This window comes from Wasmannia auropunctata, unplaced genomic scaffold (genome assembly GCF_000956235.1).
Source record: "Wasmannia auropunctata unplaced genomic scaffold, wasmannia.A_1.0 LD336106.1, whole genome shotgun sequence".
NCBI classification, from domain to species: Eukaryota; Metazoa; Arthropoda; class Insecta; order Hymenoptera; family Formicidae; genus Wasmannia; species Wasmannia auropunctata.
In genome coordinates this window covers 5728543-5748462 of record NW_012026784.1, presented here as the reverse complement: position 1 = coordinate 5748462, position 19920 = coordinate 5728543, and the positions used below count along the sequence as shown (strand labels likewise).

General features: G+C 38.5%; 3 protein-coding genes across 6 annotated transcripts; 1 reads left to right on the top strand and 2 right to left on the bottom strand.

Annotated features, from left to right (window-relative positions):
* The first annotated feature begins 1694 nt into the window (after positions 1-1694).
* LOC105454566 (PHD finger protein 14) lies at positions 1695-8513 on the top strand. Of its 3 annotated transcripts, none has more exons than XM_011697252.1 (14): positions 1695-1987; positions 3407-3571; positions 3819-4061; positions 4152-4363; positions 4451-4605; positions 4713-4987; positions 5055-5510; positions 5576-5852; positions 5939-6161; positions 6246-6427; positions 6513-6654; positions 6731-6984; positions 7119-7227; positions 7860-8513. In XM_011697252.1, exons 1-14 carry the CDS (start codon positions 1945-1947, stop codon positions 7878-7880), a joined length of 2757 nt encoding a protein of 918 aa, XP_011695554.1. In that variant the 5' UTR covers positions 1695-1944; the 3' UTR covers positions 7881-8513. The 3 variants fall into 3 exon arrangements, with proteins under 3 accessions (XP_011695554.1, XP_011695546.1, XP_011695562.1); XM_011697244.1 differs by lacking the exon at positions 1695-1987 and adding an exon at positions 2003-2761; XM_011697260.1 differs by lacking the exon at positions 1695-1987 and adding an exon at positions 2968-3190.
* On the bottom strand, positions 7667-10591 carry LOC105454583 (methionyl-tRNA formyltransferase, mitochondrial). Of its 2 annotated transcripts, none has more exons than XM_011697275.1 (6): positions 10225-10591; positions 9912-10109; positions 9702-9821; positions 9110-9288; positions 8817-9002; positions 7667-8671 (listed from the first exon to the last, which is right to left on the bottom strand). In XM_011697275.1, the coding sequence occupies exons 1-6, from the start codon at positions 10446-10448 to the stop codon at positions 8490-8492; spliced, it is 1089 nt and encodes a 362-aa protein (XP_011695577.1). In that variant the 5' UTR covers positions 10449-10591; the 3' UTR covers positions 7667-8489. The 2 variants fall into 2 exon arrangements, with proteins under 2 accessions (XP_011695577.1, XP_011695587.1); XM_011697285.1 differs by having other exon boundaries at positions 8817-8972.
* A 1860-nt stretch (positions 10592-12451) lies between these two features.
* On the bottom strand, positions 12452-19381 carry LOC105454555. The gene is made up of 8 exons (XM_011697234.1): positions 19240-19381; positions 18574-18710; positions 18302-18491; positions 16697-18196; positions 16517-16597; positions 16186-16430; positions 15707-16092; positions 12452-15535 (listed from the first exon to the last, which is right to left on the bottom strand). Exons 4-8 carry the CDS (start codon positions 18110-18112, stop codon positions 15168-15170), a joined length of 2496 nt encoding a protein of 831 aa, XP_011695536.1. The 5' UTR covers positions 18113-18196; positions 18302-18491; positions 18574-18710; positions 19240-19381; the 3' UTR covers positions 12452-15167.
* Between the last annotated feature and the right edge of the window lie 539 nt (positions 19382-19920).

Here is a 19920-nt window from a genome sequence, read left to right as displayed (position 1 = left end):
TGGCGTATATACGTTTCTCCAGCCCGATTCAATTTTCGCGTCGTGCGCGCGTGCAATGCAAGTGCGCGCTGCAAAGAGTCATCTTACTTGGGAGACGTAATCCGCGTCGTAGCTCGGCGTAAATGGGCATCGCGGGGCCAAGTCGTCTCCATTCCGACGTTCCTCGGCTACGGGAAGGGGGGAAACAGCTCGATCCCGCATCGTCCGCGTGCCGCGGTTGTCCTCTCGCGCAATTCCCAATTCTCGCGCAGCGGTGAAAAATGTTTACGCTCGCGCTCCGCGCTTTGCGCGGCGCTAATTAAGATGGCACCTCGGCGGCGTCGGTTTTCGATTCGTCCCGAGCGAGATTCTCTGAAAATCAGAAATCGACATTAGAATCTCGTAGCGCTCTGAAAGAGAGGGAGTGCAAGAGAAATATATATCTCTCTCGAATTTTCATAAAGCGTGTACTGTATATATACTTAATGCAGGTCCGCGCGTTCCACACAAATATCTGCGTAGAAGGGGTTAGCGAACGCTTAGGGAAGGAACGCGACGCAAATCGGCATTCGCGAGCCGGACACCCGCGGCGTCCCGGCGATGATCTTACTCTCGCTCGCCTCTCTGGCCTCGACGACGAATGAACCGCGTAAACGAGTGAACGCGCGTGCATCTTTTTTGCACAATTTTAATCGCGAAACTTGTCGCGCGTCGATCGCACGTCGATCGCGCGTCGCGACCGCGAACGCGAATGGCGCTTCGGCGCCGTTCGGCTTGGTGTCCCTCTAGTTCGGCTACTTTCGATTCGCTTCCAAAATTTGGACGCGCGGCGAAGTTCGGCGTGTCAGTGCCGCCAACAGCGCCGGCACAAATACACCGGCAAAGGTTTTAATAACGGGGGTACCGTCGGTACCCCGATCATGTGACTTTTTCCCTACGGCGGAAAACGTGAAAAATGAATATATTTTTTATCATTGAAGTTAATGGAGAAAATTTTTCACCTTTCGCATTTCCGCCATAGGGAAAAAGTTATAATACCTGATCGGTACGCCGCACCAACGTTTAATAGATTCATTTTAATGATAAATTTATATATGGATGCATTTAAACATATATTATTAAATATATATTTCTGGCCAAACATATTTCAAAATTAATTTCTGGGATTCAATTTGTAATAACGGCTCCGACGTAAATAAATTTGGACTAAATAAATGTAATTTTAGTTATTCTCGATTACTAAATATATGTATATATATATATATATATATATATATATATATATAATTATATTATACACTGTACACTATATGTTTAACCACAAAGAACAGATCGAGCTTATTTATAAAATCACATTAATTATTCCAGACTGCAAATTACGTAAAGAATGTGTAGTTTTTACTGAATAAACAATAGTCTTAATAAAAAATTTCCATGGAGAAAAATCCGACTAATGGGCTCACACTCGACCGTACTCATAATGTACCTGTTAAACTTGCAATTCTAATGCTAGCTTTTTTTTATACATCGATCGTGTGTGGAATATAAAATTATGGAAAGTCTAAAGCTGCACGAGGACCTTATAACTGTCCTTTATAATATCACTCTTCTATTATGCGGAACGAACGTTAATCAGCGCAAATCTTTCCGCCGCGCGCACGGCAGGTGAAAGATTGAACTTCCCGCGAAAGGACTCGCGCAAAGTACATCATGGCGCATCGGCGCCGCGTCGTCGGACGCACGGACGCCGTTGTGGTCAGGATCAACGCCGGGTGATACAACGAATCCGCCTCTCCGCTCGGTGTCCCTGCGAACCTTTCGACCTGTCCCCACGAGACGGTGAATCCTCCACGTGGGAGGCTGAACGGACCGTTAAATACTCCGAGGGGAGGCCGAGAAACCTCATATAGGCTCGCGTCTCGCGTTCTACGGATTCTACCTCGTGTGCGGAATTCAGCGGGGGAAATGTCGCAGGACGACGACGTCGGATTCCTGTACAAAACGATGAGTAAGTTGTGCCGGTACGAGCCCGCGGGTAATTTCCGCGTTTACGATCCCGTAGACGTGCGGATGGAAATCACGTCGTGCCGCGACGACGGTCGTGAGGAACAATCGAGACCGCGACAGTGAGACAACCATGGAGTCAAATGATGGAATGCAAAATAGCTCGCGTACTCGGAATCCCTTCGGCGTTTTCTTCTCTCGCCTGCACTCTCTGGCGGTTTCGAAAATCGCGAAGAAAGCGAAGATTGCTTTGCTTTACGAGCAGTCGATCTTCCTGTCGAGTGGAAAGCGACAGATAAGATAAACCTAACGAATAACATTTACACACTTGTAAAGTAAATACATAAATTACAGTGTGATTAAACGTGAGTATCGGTAATCGTACAATTTCTTCTTATGGCTCGATAAAGTGAGATACCACATTTGTGAGTAACGTGAATCAGGGGGATTTTTTGCTGTTATGTAAACATGTGTTTTCGTACGCAATAAGTGCACATTTCTGTCATATCAAAAAGATTGTATCTTCTATTTTTTTTCCACTTCAATGATGTTACGGCTATTATTATTGTGCCATCACGAAATTATTGCTCAAGTTATTAAGCAAACATAAACAATATTAGTTGTATTATTTGATTAATGCATGTACTAAATGCATTGTAATAAATTATATATGTCCTAACAAGTATATTAACATCCATTGTATTTCTATGCTGCGGTATGGGGACGGTATACATACGTGCTTGTGCGCGCGCGCGCGCGCGTTTACGTGCGAATATATGTATGTATGTTTATTCGTTAGTTTCTATCATTTAGCATTATTATTGCAATCGATATCATTATTAAATCTACGTCAGCATTAATGATAATAACAAGCCGGTTTGTCCTTTGTGAATGCACGATAATAGCCATAATCAGCTACTTTATTATTATGCCAACCTCATTTGCTGACACGTAAAATTAACCTAACGCATTATACGGTAATATACGCGCGCCGTAGTCGCGACATATATGTGTTTTGCGAGTGGTGTGCTCTTGACGGTGGAGGCTCTCTCTCTCTCTCTCTCGAAAAATGACGTTAACGAAGTTAGAATAATTCGATGAAAACTCCGAAGAGACTCGTAAAAACGTGCTAATAAGTTGCGCGAAGGAGTACTCCGATTTTGATAAAAGTTTCCCCGAGATATCAGGAGCATCATGACCAGCACATGTATGTTTAGGGAAATTGAGCGACTCTAACCTAAAAATTGCCTGTATCATATTTATTTTTGCGTAAAATTGTGAATATAGGTTTCTGTGCGTTACCAATTATTAAATATTTCTCATATTGTTTCCGCACAAATGTCCATCGACAAAAACTTTCGCAATGAAGTACGTTTATTGATAGTGTATTTAAGAAAATTCAATCGAATTTTGTTCTTTGCAGTTGAAAGAGACCCCAAGAAGAGGAGGGTAAAACCGGTTGATTCGGCGCATCATCATTCTCTGCTTGACTTTGATCTCGGTGAGAGCTCGGATGACAGCGATTTTAGGATCGAGGATCATTGCGAGGAGTCGGACGATGATTCTGTAGATTCTCACGATGCGAAAGGTAAGCTGTTGGTGCTCTGCGAGTATGAAATCATGTTACATATTATTTTTATGTATTAATGATAAGAAGAAACATAAAAAGTATTGCAAAAGCAAATTATAATATACGCAAAAGAATACTGCAAAATATTGTGAAAATTGGTTATGTTGTAAAGATAAAGAGAATATATAAAGAATAAAGAAATTTATTTGCAGTAATAGTGATCTGGTAAACAGTAGTTGTTTAACAACTTTTTTTTTTCGAGAAGAAGAGGCAGATGCATCTGAAGAATCCGACGATTCATTGGGAGATCCATTATTGAGAAGGAAAGATGGTACCAGCTTGACTGTAGGAGATCTGATCGAACAAGCTCGCCAACAGGCTTTGAAGGGTGCTCCTCTTGATGACAAACTAAATAAAGTGCTAATCTGCTGTGGTTGCTTAGGAGACAGGAGTGACGATATAAATGAGATTGTCGAATGCGATGGCTGTGGAGTCAGCGTTCACGAAGGTATGTTAATTTAAACTATTAGTACATTTGTTTTTTTTTTAATTTCTATACACGTTTTACAAATACGTAAAAATTTAAATTAAATTTTAGGATGTTACGGTGTATCTGACGTGGAAAGTTTCTCCAGTACCGACTCCTTGTGCCAGTCTGCGCCATGGTTCTGCGAAGCTTGTAGCGCAGGAATCGAAGACCCATCGTGCGAGCTCTGTCCTAACAAGGGTGGAATTTTTAAAGAGACAGACGTTGGAAAATGGGTCCATTTAGTGTGTGCTCTTTATGTGCCCGGTGTTGCTTTCGGCGAAGTACGTAATTTCTCGGATTATGTGTTTCGCATTTAATTTTTTATATTTGTAAATATTTATCGAAATTTAAATATGCTTGTATCTTAGGTCGATCGTTTATCGAGCGTAACACTATTCGAAATGGCATACAGTAAATGGGGTGCGAAGACATGCTCTTTGTGCGAGGACTCGTGTTACGCGCGCACAGGCGTGTGCATCGAATGCGATGCCGGGATGTGTCATACATATTTTCACGTAACCTGGTAATACTTTTAACTCACTTTACTTTTGGAGAATACCTGAATACTCTTACTTGCCGGAGAGTTTTTGCGAGAAAAGATATAAAATACGAGACGTTTACTTTTTGCAGTGCGCAAAGAGAGGGTTTACTGTCCGAGGCACACAGCGAGGAAGTCGATCAAGCCGATCCATTCTATGCACATTGCAAATTGCACTCCGACAAATCCCTCGTTCGCAGACGTAGGCGTAATTGGCTAGCTTTACAAATGCGCGCGCAGTACCGGCAACAGATGTTGAAGCAGCCTAATCACTTGGACACGGACGACCAACGTAGGATTCAACGAAAGTTGGCCAAGCACAGGCACAAGTATTTAGCTCACAAAGCGTCGCGTCCGCCGCCATGGGGTAAATTGATATTTCCTTTCGAATGTTTATTATTAGGTACATGTCTCTAAATGCCTAACAATTGCAGTGCCTACGCAAAAGATGCCACGTTTACTAACTACATCTGCCTCCGCTTGCCGTCAACTGGCACGTAAGGCCGAATTAATGGGCGTAGACACGGCCGCGCTGGAGGCGCAGGAGTCCCAGCTGGTGGCATTGGTCGACGTTAGAAAGAAATGGCATATCGCTCCCGCTTTCAGCGTAGAATTTATTGGTTATTACTTGGACCGCAACTTACGCGTGACGTCAATGAAGAGACGATTGCAAGAACTTCTCGACGTCAATTCGCAGCTGTTGAACGAGCAACAGAGACTCGACAGAAAGTACGACGAAGTGATGAAGGATAACGAGGAGCAGATCAGGGTGAACGTGACGTTGAAGGAGAAGATCGAGTTGTATCATCAAGTACTTAAAAGCGCCGGTTTCGCGAAGCCTCTGCCATCGATCGTCGATCTGGTGAAGCCAAGAATAGCACCCACTCTCGGTAAGTTGTGTTGTAACGCTCTCTAAAACGCTTTAAACGGAATGAATACACAGAGTTTTTCGTAGGCACCGGATTAGGCGTGCCTACGGCGGCCGCCTTGAAGATGGGCGTTGGATTTCCGCTCCCCATGGGTATACGCGAGGGTAGAGTGTTGAGCAGCCAGGCGCAGGAACAGAATCACAAGACCGAGCTGACGACGTTGCGGCACCAATGCGGCATCTGCAGACGGTCCACTAACCAACATCTTCTGGCTAAATGCGACACATGTCATTTGCACTATCATCTATCCTGTCTGAGTCCACCTTTGGCGCGGATGCCCAAGAAAACAAGACAAATGGGATGGTACGTATGAAAACACAAAAAAAAACTTGAAATAACTGAATGATTTCAATTATTTTATTAAATTTTTTTAATGCTGTAATTTGCAGGCAGTGTTCCGAGTGTGACAAGGAATCCTCGGGATCGGAAGTGGAACGCGTGGATACATCGGCACCGCGCAAGTTGAGGCATTGTAAGGATGAGGCTAATTCGACACCTACACCGCCGCAGGAAGCGCAAGCAGCCATGACACCAAACACGCCTACTACGTCGAAAAATTCTGCGAGTAACGTAACAAACGTTACGACTCCTGACACGCATACAACGCCAAAGGTGATTATCTTATAATAATTGATACAAATAAATGAAAATTTAGTTTTGGCGTCAGTATATACATAAGAGAATATATTTCCACAGCTAACTATTAAACCAATGGGACCGCAACCGCCAACCGTAGAACCTACACAACCATCCGAGTCGATGTACAATCAACAATCGGTTAATAATATCACCGTAAGAGAAGGTTCACCGGAATACATGGTAGCGTCAGCGGATGGAACGGAAGTGGTCTCTCAAAGAAGTGGGAAAAAAAGAAGAAGGTGCGAAACGATCCGAAGAAATAATTTATATATGTTTATCGTAAAAATCGAATAGCAAATTATTTAATGTATGAATATTTTTTAGGGAAAAGCATAAGAGATACTCCCCGGATCCGATAACTGGAATCAAACAGAGAAAAAGAAAGCATAAAAGGAAAAGTTTAGATATAGAGAATCCAGAAGTTCAAAGCCAAGTTCCGGAGGTCCATAGAAGGATTACAATAAAAGTAACTATTATTTATCCGCTTTATTTCATCACAACATTGATTTGATATGTTAATAACGTCAATTAATCGAATGCAGATAAAACCAATTCGTCGGCCGGAAGGACACACGGACTCGGAATCGAGCCCGCAAATGTTCGTGGCCACTTCGAGCACTGAAATTACATTGCCGCCACCGCCTGCGCCACCCCCGGCTGTAAACGTACCTCCAGTGAATGTATCCGTGAACAGCAGTGGTCGACTGTCGACGGGAACGAAGAGAGGGAAAGATACGGACCTTATGACGCAGTGTAACGTCTGTGATACTCCCGGCACCAATCAAAATCTCGTTATGTTAGTATTACGAATTACGATAAATGATAACTGAAATCTTTAAAATTGTAGGCGCTCCAAATTATAATTTAGAGACATCACTATAATGACTCTTTATGATGCGCATTTAACTATAATATTTGTATTTATTCCAGGTGTGACGAATGTAAGAAATGCTATCACTTTACGTGCTTAGATCCTCCTGTGAAAAAGTCTCCGAAAAGGAGAGGCTATTCGTGGCACTGTGCCGACTGCGACCCTAGTGTAAGTTCATAAATTTTTACTGTTCATAAACATCCATATTTTTTAATATTAGATTGACGTACTTTATATTTTGTTTATATATATATATATATATAAAGAAAGAGAGATTTTTAATAATTTTTAACAAACAGTAGAATGTAAAGAAGTTATTTTTTATAATAGACAGTAATTTTGTTATCTTTTTCTATCCAGCGTGTAATACTTAGAAGAACGAATAATAAAATCAGAATAATTGCACATACATAGACAACTAATAGAGACAATAAACTAGATCTGACAAAATATAAAGTACTTTAATCTGAAATGTGTACATGAGTAATGATCGACTGAGCTGATTTCACGAGGTGAATCAAACAGAAAAGATAGATACGTCGTGTTATGAGAATGCAAAAAGTTAATATTACAGGGGAATAGGAACGGAAAATTTTTTTGTCTAATGTAAATTAAATTATTATATTTATTTTTATTTTGTAATTTTGTGATGTGCAGCAAGCTAGAATAATGTCTTGAAGCATTCTGAACTCCATTTTGTGTCTTCCGCTTAATATTGTCAATGTGGATATACATCATTGGCACATTAAATGTAATAAAAGAAAGTGATTTTTATAGTAAAAATATTTCTTTCATTTCAGGCCTCTGAAACTGAGACTTAATATCAACAATTTTCTATCTGCAGCTCCAATTCTACGTTTATATAAATAAGGCACTCAGTGTTATTCAGTTTTTTTTTTTTGTAAGATACGAGAATACAGAAGAGAGAAAATTTGCTGTAATTTAGAAAGAAAAATTTTATGAATTCTATGAAAATTTATTATAATTCCACTTAAAACTGATTTATTTGACTCTTAGCATAGTTCGCGCTACTTATTTCTCGTTATTTCTTTTACTTTTTCGTACTGCTTTGTAGTTTTATATAGCAATTCTACGAAAAAGATATTAAATAAATTATTATAGCAAGAAATAAAAGAATATACAAAAGAATATTTTCGCACGAGATCATTGTATGATACTATTTCAAAGGCAAAATTATCAAAAATTAATGAAAGGAATTTCATCATATCCAACATTTAAAGAAACATTAACATACGATAAATTTATATTCTTTTTATTTTAACGACAGTCATTGCGTCAATATTACATTTTGTACATTCTAAGTTACAATTTTACTATTGTAGTAAATAAAAATTTAATGTTCATTATCTAAATGAAATTGTCATAGGTTTACAAAAGAACAGCGTTGGAGTCAGAAGCAGCGCTGTAGATTATGTAATATTACTCTGAAATAATATTCTGTTTTTCTTTCTGCCTCGTACAAATCCATTCATAAAATCCTTTGCACTCATAACTTTATAACCGTCCATAGTTACTCTCGCTACTGAGATCCAACTTGGTCCTTTACATGTCACAACTAATACGTTGTCTTTCCAATCAAATCTCGCAAAACCTGGAAGGGGTTTTCAAATTAATCACGCACATTTCATCTTCATACATGCAATAATTACATTTTCTTCCTAGGAATAATCCTGTTTTCAATCCTTGGTACTAACTTAGTATCACAGCGAAATCATGCAGGAATAATGATTAATTACCTGGTACGTCCGCACTTCTACCTTCCGGTTTCGACACCTGCCGGACATCCCGCAGTTTTATATACGTGTCATCAAACTTGGTTTTTAACGGGTACAATCCTAGAAGAGCACGCTGCAGATCATAAACATTCTTCGCCGTCATCTCGTCCCAATTCACTAAAGAGGTTTTTGATGTAATTTTAGGTGCTACAAAGTGTAATCATCAAGATGAATGTCAGTGAAATAATTTAAGTAGTTGAAACACTGATGTATTTTGTCGCTTAGAGACGGTGCAGCAACAAAGACGAATTTACCATATGTTACACCTATCTTTCCCTGAGGCCTCGAGGAAGATAATACTTGTGGCAACTTTCCTATCACGTCGATCAGAACATTCGCACCCAGCTTTGCTAACCTCATTCCCAATTCTGGTGAAGTTTCATCTGCATGAATATCTATCTTTTCCTGTGTTACTATATCTCCAGTATCAAACCTGCAGTAACATAAAAGTAATGAACTGTCTGTCAATTTGAACTGTGCAATTCAGATAGATTATTAAGATTATAATATTCATTCTTCTACCAATAAAACTTGGATATAAATGGCTCTTGACATTTCTTTATCAATCAAATAATTGAAAAAAAAATATGTACAATATTTATAAGATCTTTTGTGCCAGAGAAAAACAAACTGTATAAATATCGCGCCTTGCTTTGAAAGTGACACAATGAAAAAAAAGATAATTTCCAAGTCATTATAAGTTAAAGAAACATTAGCGATCATTAAAAGTCTGAGAAACTTAATTTTTTTTAATTGTGTCACTTTTAAAGGATATGATATATATACTCTGGCACTTCACCTCTCAGCTTAAATACTTTAAGAAACAATTTTTTAAAAAGACTTTACTTTTCGGCCACTTTCATGATTGTAACACCCGTCTGCGTGTCGCCCTTCATTATGGAATAAATGTGTGGAGCTGCTCCTCTCCATCGTGGCAATAGACTAAGATGAACGTTTAACATACCGCTGTGACAAAAGATAGATATATTAATTGCGTATTATACAATCTATATGTTTATAGGCATGGACATGTTGTAGATGAATAAAATGACTTACAGTGGGAAAGAATTTATAATATTTAATGGTATCAGATGGCCAAAGGAAGAAACTATCCCGATATGAAAATCCGATGGATCCTTTTCGAGAGGCCATTGATTAACAATGATTCCCTTCTCCTCCGCATACTGCACGACAGCATTCTTTTCCGTTCTACATACCGTTACGATTTCCAGTCGGTCGAGTTTCTTGGCTCTACTGTAGAGAACATTTTAGCACACATTTTAATATGTTTACACATTTTTTCGTTGTGATATTTAGTTACCTACTATGCAAAATTTACAAATAAATTACCGATAAAGCTGGTACTAACTACTCGTCATATAATCTTCGTAAGCTTTCCACAGAAAAGCCATCCGTGCCGAAAAACAATACATTCCAGGGACCACCGGGTGGAGACGAGTGTGACAGCCTCTTTCGAACATGATGTGCACAATACGAAAAGGTTATCTCGCGTGATTTATCATTTCTCTTGAATGTTGTATGTAAGTACAACTGTATTTTTGTTACACGTGTTAGAAATGTGACGTTTAACATATTGCGTTCTCACAAGGAAAATTTTGTGAGTGATAATTATGGAATAATGTGTAAAAACACTTGCGGGCCATTCCGGCTGATTCCGGCCATTGCGCGTGATGGCGTGTATATCAGTGTATATATGTTCCGACACACGCTTCTTTAGCGCCGAATACGACCGTGTTTCATAATGTACATGTATTATATGTATGTGTATTGGACACGAATAGAACGCTGCATCCTTGATCTCAAAAAAATTCTTATAAATTTTAATTATTTCGTATTTTTAAGAATTTGTTACATTTTAAATTTATGAAGATTTTTGAAAAAAAATATAAACTTTACATTTTATAAGATTTTCTTCGAAATTATAGAATGAGAATTATAAATCCTAGAATATTTCAAAATTCACGTGCATGAAAGATGATTATATGCAGCAGGACTTTCGCAACACTTGAAAAGTGTTTCAATTCACACAAAAAAAGATGTAAGGAATTTTTTAAAAAATTATAAAATTATATAGAAATTTAAAAAAAATTTTAAATTTATATGAAAATTCTGAAAAATTACATAAAGAATTCAAAGAAAAATTTTCACCAGGAATACAACACGCATTTTCTTTTTCTAATAAATATAATTTCCATTAATTGCAGTTTTATAAAAATTAAGTGATAGAATTAACGTGGCAAAATAACGTACATGCCGATTTTTCACAAACATCTGGATATTTTAAAAGTTGTAATACGTATACAGCTTTAAAAAGTAAGATATTACGTAAAAAGAAAACGCGAGAGAGTAAATTTAAAAAATGACATTATACTTACATTATCAACGGATGCAGTATTAAAGTCCATCATTAATGGAGTTTTTTTATGTTAAATCTTCAAAACGTATTTGACAGAACTGCATACGTTGCAGACTAATTATTCTTTGACGTTTTTATCTAACTTTATCTAAGTGTACGCTTATTTTTTTTAAACGTAAATAATTATAGTGTAAAATAGCGCAGGTATACTCTCTTTGTCTCTGCAACGTCAAATTATGTATCTATCTCAGTTTAGATATCTATACCTTGCATTGCAGACGACCGTCTTGTACATGACAAGTCATTGGCCAAAATACAATTGCAAACAAAAGGAACTTCTAGAGTGCAAAGACGCCGCTTCAATTAACAAATTTTCAATTTAACAATTCAACAATTATATTCAAAAATATTCAATTTAACAATTTTCAATTTAAGAATTTAAAATTTAATAAAAACGCGAGCTTGAAGTGAAACACGAAAAACGTACGTGTTTATATGAACATATACAATAAAATATGTAAGAATATTTTTTTCGTTTATTTTTATTAATTATTGTACTTTGTATATGTTCGTCTCTGTTTTTAATATATATTGTTATGCGTATAGTTATTTTTAACTACAATGGACACATATATTAAGCCATATAAGAAAATTATTATACCTAAACAAATTATACTCCATTATCCAAAATTTTGATGACATTTGGCGTGTATGTAGTAGTATTTGTGTTAGGTGCATGTACACAACTATAATCTTGATACATTAACTTTGATATTAACTTCAGGAAAATAATTTGTGTCATTCAATTAATAATTTGAAATAAAACTGATAATTATATTGTATTATATCTTGCAGATAAAGACTATTATATATATATATATGTATATATATATATATATATATATACCTTCTAAATATATATATGGAAATTTGTAAGATTTAATGGCAATATCATTATAAAGATATTTAATACTTTCAGACTATTCATTCTAATCATACATTTTATCGTTTTTAAGAATGTTTTTAAAAATAATATGCAACTTTTGTCTGTAGATATCAATTTTCAGCAATTAAAATACAAAATAATACATCAAATATTTTTGTTATGTTTTTTCTCCTTTTAGAACACTCTATGTACGCAGATATAAATGTAGTGGAATATATTTAGCTAAATAGCTAGAAATGGATGGTGTATAAACAAAATAAATGCACATATCAATCTTTTTTTTGTAATATTTTTTTGTAATTCTTTATTACGTATATCCGTTTTAGACTTTATTTCGCATTTGTATGCAACGAATTAGTCATTGTTAATAATTATATGGATCAGCATTCTTTCGTATAAATATTTTTGTGATGTTTCTTCTTTTTTAGTATAATTACTATTTGCCTTGAATATGTAATAAATGCGTTATAAAATAATTCACATGATATCTTTGTAGTCTATTTAACAATATCGCTGGTAAAAGTCGAGACCCCGGAATCACCCAGATAATTAGAAAAGAAAAATGTACATTAATAAATAAAGAAAATGGCATTAAGATATTTTCTTTTCTGAAAATCAGGGTGTGATTATCAAGCAGCGAGCCAATCAATAAATCTGCAAACTATATTATTATCAACCAAATACTGTACAATTTTTTTTGTTAATCCTTAGCATTCATCTCGTTTATGAACTCATGAGTTCATTGTATCATTAATTTCCTAAAAATAAAAGTAATGTATAATTTTTCATATTTATTGAATCCACGATTAACAAATCATTAATAATTTAAGTTAACAAGAATTAATTTGATTAAAATTCGTAATAATCCCATAGGCAGTTATCCCAAAGTCAATATATGAGTACAAGGGATAAAAATAATGGATGATTATCAATATATAGAGAAATTTGTATACGCGTGTAAAATTTATAAATATATAATTGATATTATATATTTATAAAAATTTGTATTATAGCATATATTAGAGAATTAAGAAGAAGGTATCTAAAAGAGACCGTAACATGAATAAAAATTAAACCCAAGCCTAAGGATGCATGATTGTTTTATATTCTCACAAGAGATAATTTCTCGTTGAATTTTCGTCCTAAATATAATTTATGTATAGATCGCAAGAATATCTCACAAATAGAATTTTCGTATATCGAGGAATATTCGCGTTCAGCAAACACCGCGCGTGCAAAATTATTCCGATCTGATAAACGCACGCAAATAACCGTCGGAATAATAATTCGAGTACCGAATTGTATTTCTGCGATGAACTAAATTGCACTTTCTAGTAACAACGCAGTTACGCATCATCCGGCGAGAAGGATGCCTCCACATAAGTATCATCTTCTTATCATTTTCCATTCTAATTCTACATAACGAAACATAATAATCAAACGTCTACGTGAAAATACTTGACAACACCTGATGTACTTGTCTCACATTCTCAAGAATTTTATAAAAAATATTGCTAGTAGTCGGCGTTTTGATTAGATCAAAGAAACGTGTGTATATATATATACACCATAATAGCTTCTAGTGTACTTTATGAATAGTATATACGAGACAGACGAACAATTTGATACTAGTTGAGCCTCTCGATTGATAATAAATGAGAATGTGTCAATGATTCGCTTACATAATTTGTCTTTCGGTTATATATCATCACAGTACACTTTTAATGTTAAAAAAAAAGAATTACATGATTGATATATTAAATGTATAATTATCTGTCCACGCGTGTAAAGTATTGCACTAAAAACACTGACAATTTACAACAATGATTTATTTTAGGTCTCTTAAAATCGTCACTTCCCCCGCTCTGGCAGTTTTACTTATTAATGATATGTTATTAGAAGAGTATAAATGCAGATCTATGCGGCACGAATACATGATGCGTTTTACCTTATTTAATACTATCAGATTATTAATCGTTCATTGGAAGTGCGAACATAATTATTCATCAAGCACGGTAATTAAATAGAAATATAAAATGTATTAATCCGTTTATTGTACATATTCTATATTAAATTGGCACTTGTATAGCTATATACGAAAATAAGTTGTATCTGTAATCGATGTAAGGAAGAGGTCTGCATATAAAGTCTACTTCACGTGCAATAAGCTTAAATCCTGTAGGAAAAAAGCGTTTATTTGTAGCCGCTGTTATGCTCTATTACTGCCGGTAATTCGTCCCTTCCGACAAGTGACACAAAACTACGCCATACGAAACTCAAAAATTAGCGATTTTAATGCAGTACTTCACATAAAAAGGTGTTTCGCAAGCATATGAGATATGCATTCTGTTAATTTCGCAACGCTATTTAAAAGCGTCAACAATCGTTACCCTTAATTTTATAAACAGCATGATTCTCCTCTGTCGTTATTTGTACATATGTATACATTTTTTGTCTAGATAAAAAAGACAACGTTTTAAAAGAAATCTTTAGCAACATAATCCAGACTCAAACGTAAAGAGCCGCAGGTCGTATGTTAAAAATCACAAAATTTGCGGCTATTAAAACCTTGTTCGTGCTTGTATCTTGTTACTACTACTTTTGTTAAACGATTCGATCTTTCTTAAATGAAATGATCTTTCGTAAAAGAAAGATAATCTTCAAGCGAATAATAAATGTATGATATCCTCATATTAAAATCAATAACCTTTTTCCAAAAATCTGATCATTACACCGTCAGATCAGGAAAGGCATGTATAACAAGGCCTATCCATTTAAGACACTTTTTTTTATTTTAAAGGAGCAGACAAGTCAGAGAAAACTGTGAGTTTCGCCAGTTCTCTGTAAATCTTGTTATATATTACATAAAATAGATAAATTTCAACTACTTAATTCTTTTATGAAATCGCGTTCCGTTTCTTTTTTTTTTTTTTTATAAAAAAACCTATAAATGGCAACTTTTCTACTACTTTCACAGCAGCTGTAATACCTACTTTTTTGGCGAATTCAATAATCTTACTCTCTCTTTTTCCTCTTCGCTGACAAAGACTCTAGTAAATACTATATCACCTGTGCTAAGCGTTTGGCAAGCCACACTAATTCCAGCAGCCTGGCGATCCGTCCGCGGACTGTCGGTCTTCTCGTCCTGACACATGCAGACGCACTTGATAGGCGACGCGTCCGCATTGTTGGCGGAAAGCTGATCGGTCGCGGAGCTAGTAACAGCTGACAGTATGGCTTCCAGTTTCTCAATCTTCTCCAGCTTGTCCATCCGACCGTCCGAAAGTATTTCGTCCATCATTTGCATCGACTCGGTCAGACTTGGAGTGTCGGCGTTCCGTGGCGACAATATGCCACCTAGAAATCGATTTTTAAATCGTTAAATTATGTTTATTACACTGAACTGCTATTCATTGACAAGAGTAAGCCAATGTATTTATATTTTAATTAATTTAATTTTTTTTAATGTATGCACATATATAATTTTTAGCTAATATTTTAACTTAAAATGTTATTTTGATATTTTACCAGAGTGAGAATTTTCCGATGTGTAGCTCTCCAAGCTCTGATACTCATGATCGTCCGTTTTATCCTCGTCGTCGTCGTCGCTGCTATCGGCCTTATCCTGGCCCATATTCTCCAGCTTCTCCAATTTTCTAGCAACTTTATAACTTCCCTTGAGCTTTTCCTTCTCGTCTTCGGTAAGATCCAAGTAGCGAAGAAGCCGAATTTCACGATTACTCAGTACGATATTTTTACACGTAGCTTCTTCCATTCGCTTTTTCAGATCCGCCACCTCGGTCTCGACCTTCCGCTGCTTCTTACGCGCTTTCACGTCCGACGGTTTTATGTGCATCTGAATCTGTTCCTCGCACAGCTCAGCAAAAAGACCTTGCATTTCCGGCTTTATAAGTCTGTAAATAATATAAACAACATTGTTATTAATCTGTACTAGTCCACTATTCATAAGAATCCATTGCTTACGAGAGAAATAGCGAAAACCATACTTAGACATAGCGTTATAAACTTGAGGTACAAGGCTCAAAACGTCGCTGCTCGCGTAAATCAGCATGTCGCGAGTCATCGGTCGCCGAGACCAGTAACGTTGATCCTTACGATAAATATTTTTCAATTGTTCCTTCAGCGGATTACACGGAGCACCATAGTGATCGCACAAAGTGTTCAGATTGACGTTTTTAACTTTGTACACAGGCTTCCCGGTTTCTTGAAACTGAAGCACTGCGTGCGCAGCCTGTAAAGGATATCACCATTTTCATAGAATTGTAATGATACATTATTTCTATTAAAAAAAAAAAAAGCACAAAGAATATTAAATACCTGCGTGTCAAAAACTTTCGTTAAAGTTATCTTAAATTGATTGTATAAATTGACACTGTCATTTCTACAATCGTGAATCACCTGCAAAAATACAACACAAGTTTATACGCTTGAAGTAGCTGTCTTTGTATATTGATTATCTTTTGTTTATGTGTTTCTATTTGTTATAGCATTTTTTACCTTAACAACATTAGGATGTTCCAGCAGCTTCTGGAGGCCTCCAGCTTGAACGAGGCCCGGGCACGTGACCAAATCGAACACATACGCTTGGCCGCTCATTGTACCGATTTGCACAAGAGTCAGCTGTCCCTTGACACCAAGATTTATGCCCTCGCAATCGAAGGAGACGACCACCTTGCCGTCAGGGGGTGGCTTACGAGGATTTATTATGTCCTCTATAACTTGAAGACCCTCCCGCGAGGTCGCTATCACCCTGGTCTGCTGGAGCACCTTCAGTTTCCACGCGTCGCCCATCTGGGCGGTCTGCAGACTGCGATCGCGTTCTGTGTTATCCGCCAGAGTTCTCATAACAATTGTATTGAATCTCTGCTTCAGAGACTGCTGCTGCAAACTCACGGGCGGCGAATTATTATTGCTTTCAACGGCGGGCGACGTGTTGCCTGCGTTCTGCAGCGAATTAGGTTGCGATGTCGCGTTGTTTTCCGGTCGGTCTGAAGGCGGCTGAGAGAGCTGGATCTTGCTCGGCGGGACGATCGGCACTACGTTGTTTGTGTGAGCCACGCTGTTGCTCTGATTACGCTGACCACCGCTCGTCGAGGTCTTCGTTTTCGCGGCCGCGGGTTCCATCACGGAAGATTTAGGCCGGCCTATCAACGTCACCAGATTCGTCTGCACGTGAAAAGCGTCCGGGAACATCTTTATGAAGGTCGACAGATCCTGCGGCGTCTTGAATATGCTCGTCCAGCTCTCGTGGGAGAACTTCTCGTCGACCATGCTGAACAGCTGATCTATGAGAATCGGGCCCTTCTGCTCGATGCACACGCAGAAAAAGTCCAACAGCTTCGCCGTCACGTCCGGATCTATCGGGATATCTGGCTCCAGTTCGCGAAAGGGCTCCGGCTTCATGCCTTCGTATTGCTTCAATACTACGTTATCCTCGCTGATCACGAACGCGTCGGGGTACTTTAGGAGAAAATCACGAAATTCCTTGTAGTGCTGACCGGATATGTGCCTGACCTCCGGCGAGGCTTGCGACCGATGACCCAGGAGGCTCTTGATCGGCACCTCGGTGCCCACCCCGTATTGCAACAGCTTGTTCGTGAAGTATTCCACGGCCTCGCGGGCGTAGTCGCGCTTACCCGATTTACTCCCGCTCTCCTCCTCCACGACCGGCTGAAACGTGTTGACGGACACGTACTCGCCGTCGATGAGGAACAGTGCCGGATACTGCGCTAGAAATTTCTTAAGGCCACTTTGCGATCCTCCCGCTATCTGACGCATCTCCTTCGTGAATCCCTTAGCCCCGAACTGGCAGCTCAGGTCGTGCAACGTACGCGGACCGCCCTTGTCCATCAGTCGTTCAAAGAAGAAGAGGAGGGTCATGTTTCTGACCATTTCATATTCGGAGCTATCCATCTTTCAGTATATGTATAGCTGCACTGTTGACAAATTTATATTTATCACATACGCTCTTTCCTTCAAAATGTGTCAAGACGTTCCCTGTAAGAAAATATCGATTTTATCATTACTGAATGTTAGATATCGTTAAGATATTGTAGTTTCTAAAAATTAACTGGTCAAAATTCTTTCTAATATTGTACTTACTGTCATAGTAAAATTGAAATACCGAAGATAAAGGCACATCGCTAATCTATTAGTATCATTTTGTTTTCAGGCCTTTGCAAAAAATATATCCGGGATTCGTCCACGATTGACGAGTATATCTACTGAGATTGAGCGATTTCCAATTGAGGTGAATACTCTCAAAACCAGCATAATGGAGGAAAAGGCAGATCTAGAAAGATAAATTTTTGTATGCTTCAATTCAAGGTACACGTTGCGTCGCATTCGAAAAGTATCTTATCAAACAAATGTACCTTACTCCCGATGTAGATAAAATTGTATTACGACGATCGCAGTCCGTCTCCAGTCATCGTGTTGGTCGTGTTTTTCAGAAACCGACGACTGGACGCATCATAAGATCTTCCTTCTCCTCTTGCCACTCCTCTCCCTCCTGCGAACGAAAACAAATATTAACTGGATTGTCCTCTACGGAACGCTGGAAGACTTCCAGTTACGTTTTTCCGACTCGGGAAAAACGTAAACGTTCTTATACGAGCTAGCGCCGAGAGCTGCGCGTTCGCGGCTCGAATCCCGCTCGAATATCAATGAGATGCAAACAAGTGTCACACGTCGTGCATCGCGACGTGCTTGAGACGACATATGCCTCCGTCCGAACGACAGCGCGCCGTGCCGCTCGCGCGCGGCCCCGGACGGGAGCGGCCTCGCGGATCGAATCTCGCGGATCGGATCCGCGTTAGAGAGACGCGTGGCCTCGGAATTTTTTTTCTACAGGTCAGTGACGGCTGTCACTGACGGGCAGAGAGACGGGAAGGCGAGCGACGGCGCGCGGGCGCGCGGTGCTCCGGAGAGTCGTCGTGACCCTCGTGCGCTCCCCGCGCGAATCCTCGCGGCCCCGGGCGCCGGCCGCTCGCCACACCCGTCCCGTCCGCCGTCCCCGTCGGCGAACGTCGGCGGCGTACCTCGACGAGGGCGATGCACGGCAGAATCACGGTTAACCCCAACGCGGCGCGATACGTAACATATCCCGGAGCGTATATCTCTCCAGCACACCCGACGGACCTCTCCCGCTTGGGAGAGACACCGCCAGAGGGACCACCGGCTGTGTACTGTTGTGCGGCGGCGGCGACCCAGCCCGGGCCGTCACGTCACGCATATCTCATTACGCGTGTTCCTAATTAATGCATCCGCCGTGCAAATGCCATTCTCTGAAAATAAACGGCCGGGCAAGACGCGTGGCTCGATGCCCGGATTCAATATGTTCCAACGTTTCGATCTTTTTTTTTTTTTTTTTTTATCTTTCAACTGCGTCGGATCTCCCATTGAATGTTCGCGTTTGTTACAGATATATACTGTTAAAAATTCTTTAAAAGTCGTATGAAAATGTAAATAGCTATAGTGATATAAAATTGATTTTTGTGATTTATTGTTATTTTGATATTTTATTATTATAGATACATGCGTGTATATTATTATTTGAATTTTATTAAAAGTCATTTCCAGTTTTATCATCATAAGCTAACTATTGGGAATTGGGACATTTATATCGACGGTCGAGAAAAATTAAAAGTTAAAATTAGTCGATAATAATGTGTATCTTCAATCCTCAGACACTCTCTCTCTTTCTCTCTCAATCACTCGTA